The 1703-nt window shown below is 67.3% G+C and overlaps 1 protein-coding gene across 1 annotated transcript; it reads right to left on the reverse strand.

Annotated features, from left to right (window-relative positions):
- Nucleotides 1-13: 13 nt before the first annotated feature.
- LOC122193326 (RAP1 GTPase activating protein) lies at nt 14-1649 on the reverse strand (the record flags this gene model as incomplete). Its single annotated transcript, XM_042894082.1, has 3 exons — nt 1455-1649; nt 1198-1355; nt 14-260 (listed from the first exon to the last, which is right to left on the reverse strand). Coding segments are annotated over exons 1-3 (588 nt in total), but the record flags the coding sequence as incomplete, so codon positions are not given.
- Nucleotides 1650-1703: the final 54 nt, after the last annotated feature.

Here is a 1703-nt window from a genome sequence, read left to right on the forward strand (position 1 = left end):
GGACCCCCAGGACCGGGAGGCCGCGGGTGGGGGCGGCGGGGGGGGGGCCGTTGGCGTGGGAGCGGGCGAGCTCTCGGAGGTATTGGTGGCGGGTGCGGGCGGCCATGGCCCCCAGGCGGCCCCCCCGGGAGGCGGCGTTTTCACCGTTGATGGCTTTGGCCAAAAGGAAATGGCGGAGTTGGGGGCCTCGGGGGAAGCGCTGCCCCACGGCGATGGGGGGGCCGAAGGGGGGGGTGTCGTCCGAGCGGGTCACTGCCACGCTGTTGGGAGGGGGGGGGGTGGGGGGTGAGTGAGGGGATGGGGGGAGGGGGGGACCCGAGGTGGAGCCGCCCCATAGGGACAGCACACAGGGACACCCCTGCCCCACACTGACACCCCTGCCCCATAGGGACACCCCACACAGACACCCCATAGGGACACCCCACAGAGACACCCCATAGGGACACCCCACACAGACACCCCATAGGGACACCCCTGCCCCATAGGGACACCCCACACAGACACCCCATAGGGGCACACCAGCCCCACACTGACACCCCTGCCCCATAGGGACACCCCACACAGACACCCCATAGGGACACCCCTGCCCCACACTGACACCCCAGCCCCATAGGGACACCCCACACAGACACCCCATAGGGACACCCCAGCCCCACACTGACACCCCTGCCCCAAAGCGATGACCCCAGCCCCACAGAGACACCCCATAGGGACACCCCCAGCCCCACATGGACATCCTAGACCCACAAAGAGGCACCACAAAGAGACGTCCCAACTCCACATTGACACCCCTGCCCCATAAGGACACCCCACAGGGACACTGCAGTCCCACAGGGACCCCCCATCCCTGCAGGGACATTCCAGCCCCCCAGGGACATTCTATAGGGACACCCCACAGGGACACTTTAGCCCCACAGGCTCATAATACAGGGATCCCCCAGCCCCACACAGACACTGCACAGGGACACCCCAGCCCCACATTAACACCCCACAGGGACAGCCCAGCCCCACAGGGACACCCCAGCCCCACATTAACACCCAACAGGGACACCCCAGCCCCACATTAACACCCCACAGGGACACCCCAGCCCCACAGGGACACCCCAGCCCCACATTAACACCCAACAGGGACCCCCCAGCCCCACGCTGCCACCCCATAGGGACAGCCCATTCCCACCCCCTTCCCCAACCCCCCACCTGTAGGACGTGTGGGGCGTGCAGGGTTGGTGCACTCGCACGACGATGAAGACGTGCTGGAAGTGGGAGCGGATGGCGCGGGGGGAGAAGGGCAGCGCTCCGGGCTCCTGGAAGACGATGGTGACGATGTCGTTCCCGATGTGCCGCTTCCGCAGGAGCTGCCGTGGGGAACGATGGGGTGGGGGGGTTACATGGGGTGGGTTTGGGGCCCCATAGATGCGCCCGACCCCCCCGTACGCAGCCCGAGCCCCACGGACCTGCTGGGGGTTGGTGGGGGTGAAGGGCAGCATGGTGCTGACGTGGAACATCACCTCGTAGCCGTGGTACGTGGTGTACAGCGAATGCGTCCCCGTCGAGTCGGCTGTGGGGCACGGCCGTCCCATGGCCCCATAGCTGCGAATCCTCCACCCCGGAGCCCATAACCCCACAACACAGTGCATACCCCACGGCCCATACCCCCAAGTATCCCATTCCATACCTCCCCCCCCCCCGCGCCCCCCCCCCCC

The sequence above is a fragment of the Lagopus leucura genome, unplaced genomic scaffold (assembly GCF_019238085.1).
Source record: "Lagopus leucura isolate 7727_CA_CO unplaced genomic scaffold, USGS_WTPT01 29418-0_obj-0_obj, whole genome shotgun sequence".
In the NCBI taxonomy this organism is placed as follows: domain Eukaryota; kingdom Metazoa; phylum Chordata; class Aves; order Galliformes; family Phasianidae; genus Lagopus; species Lagopus leucura.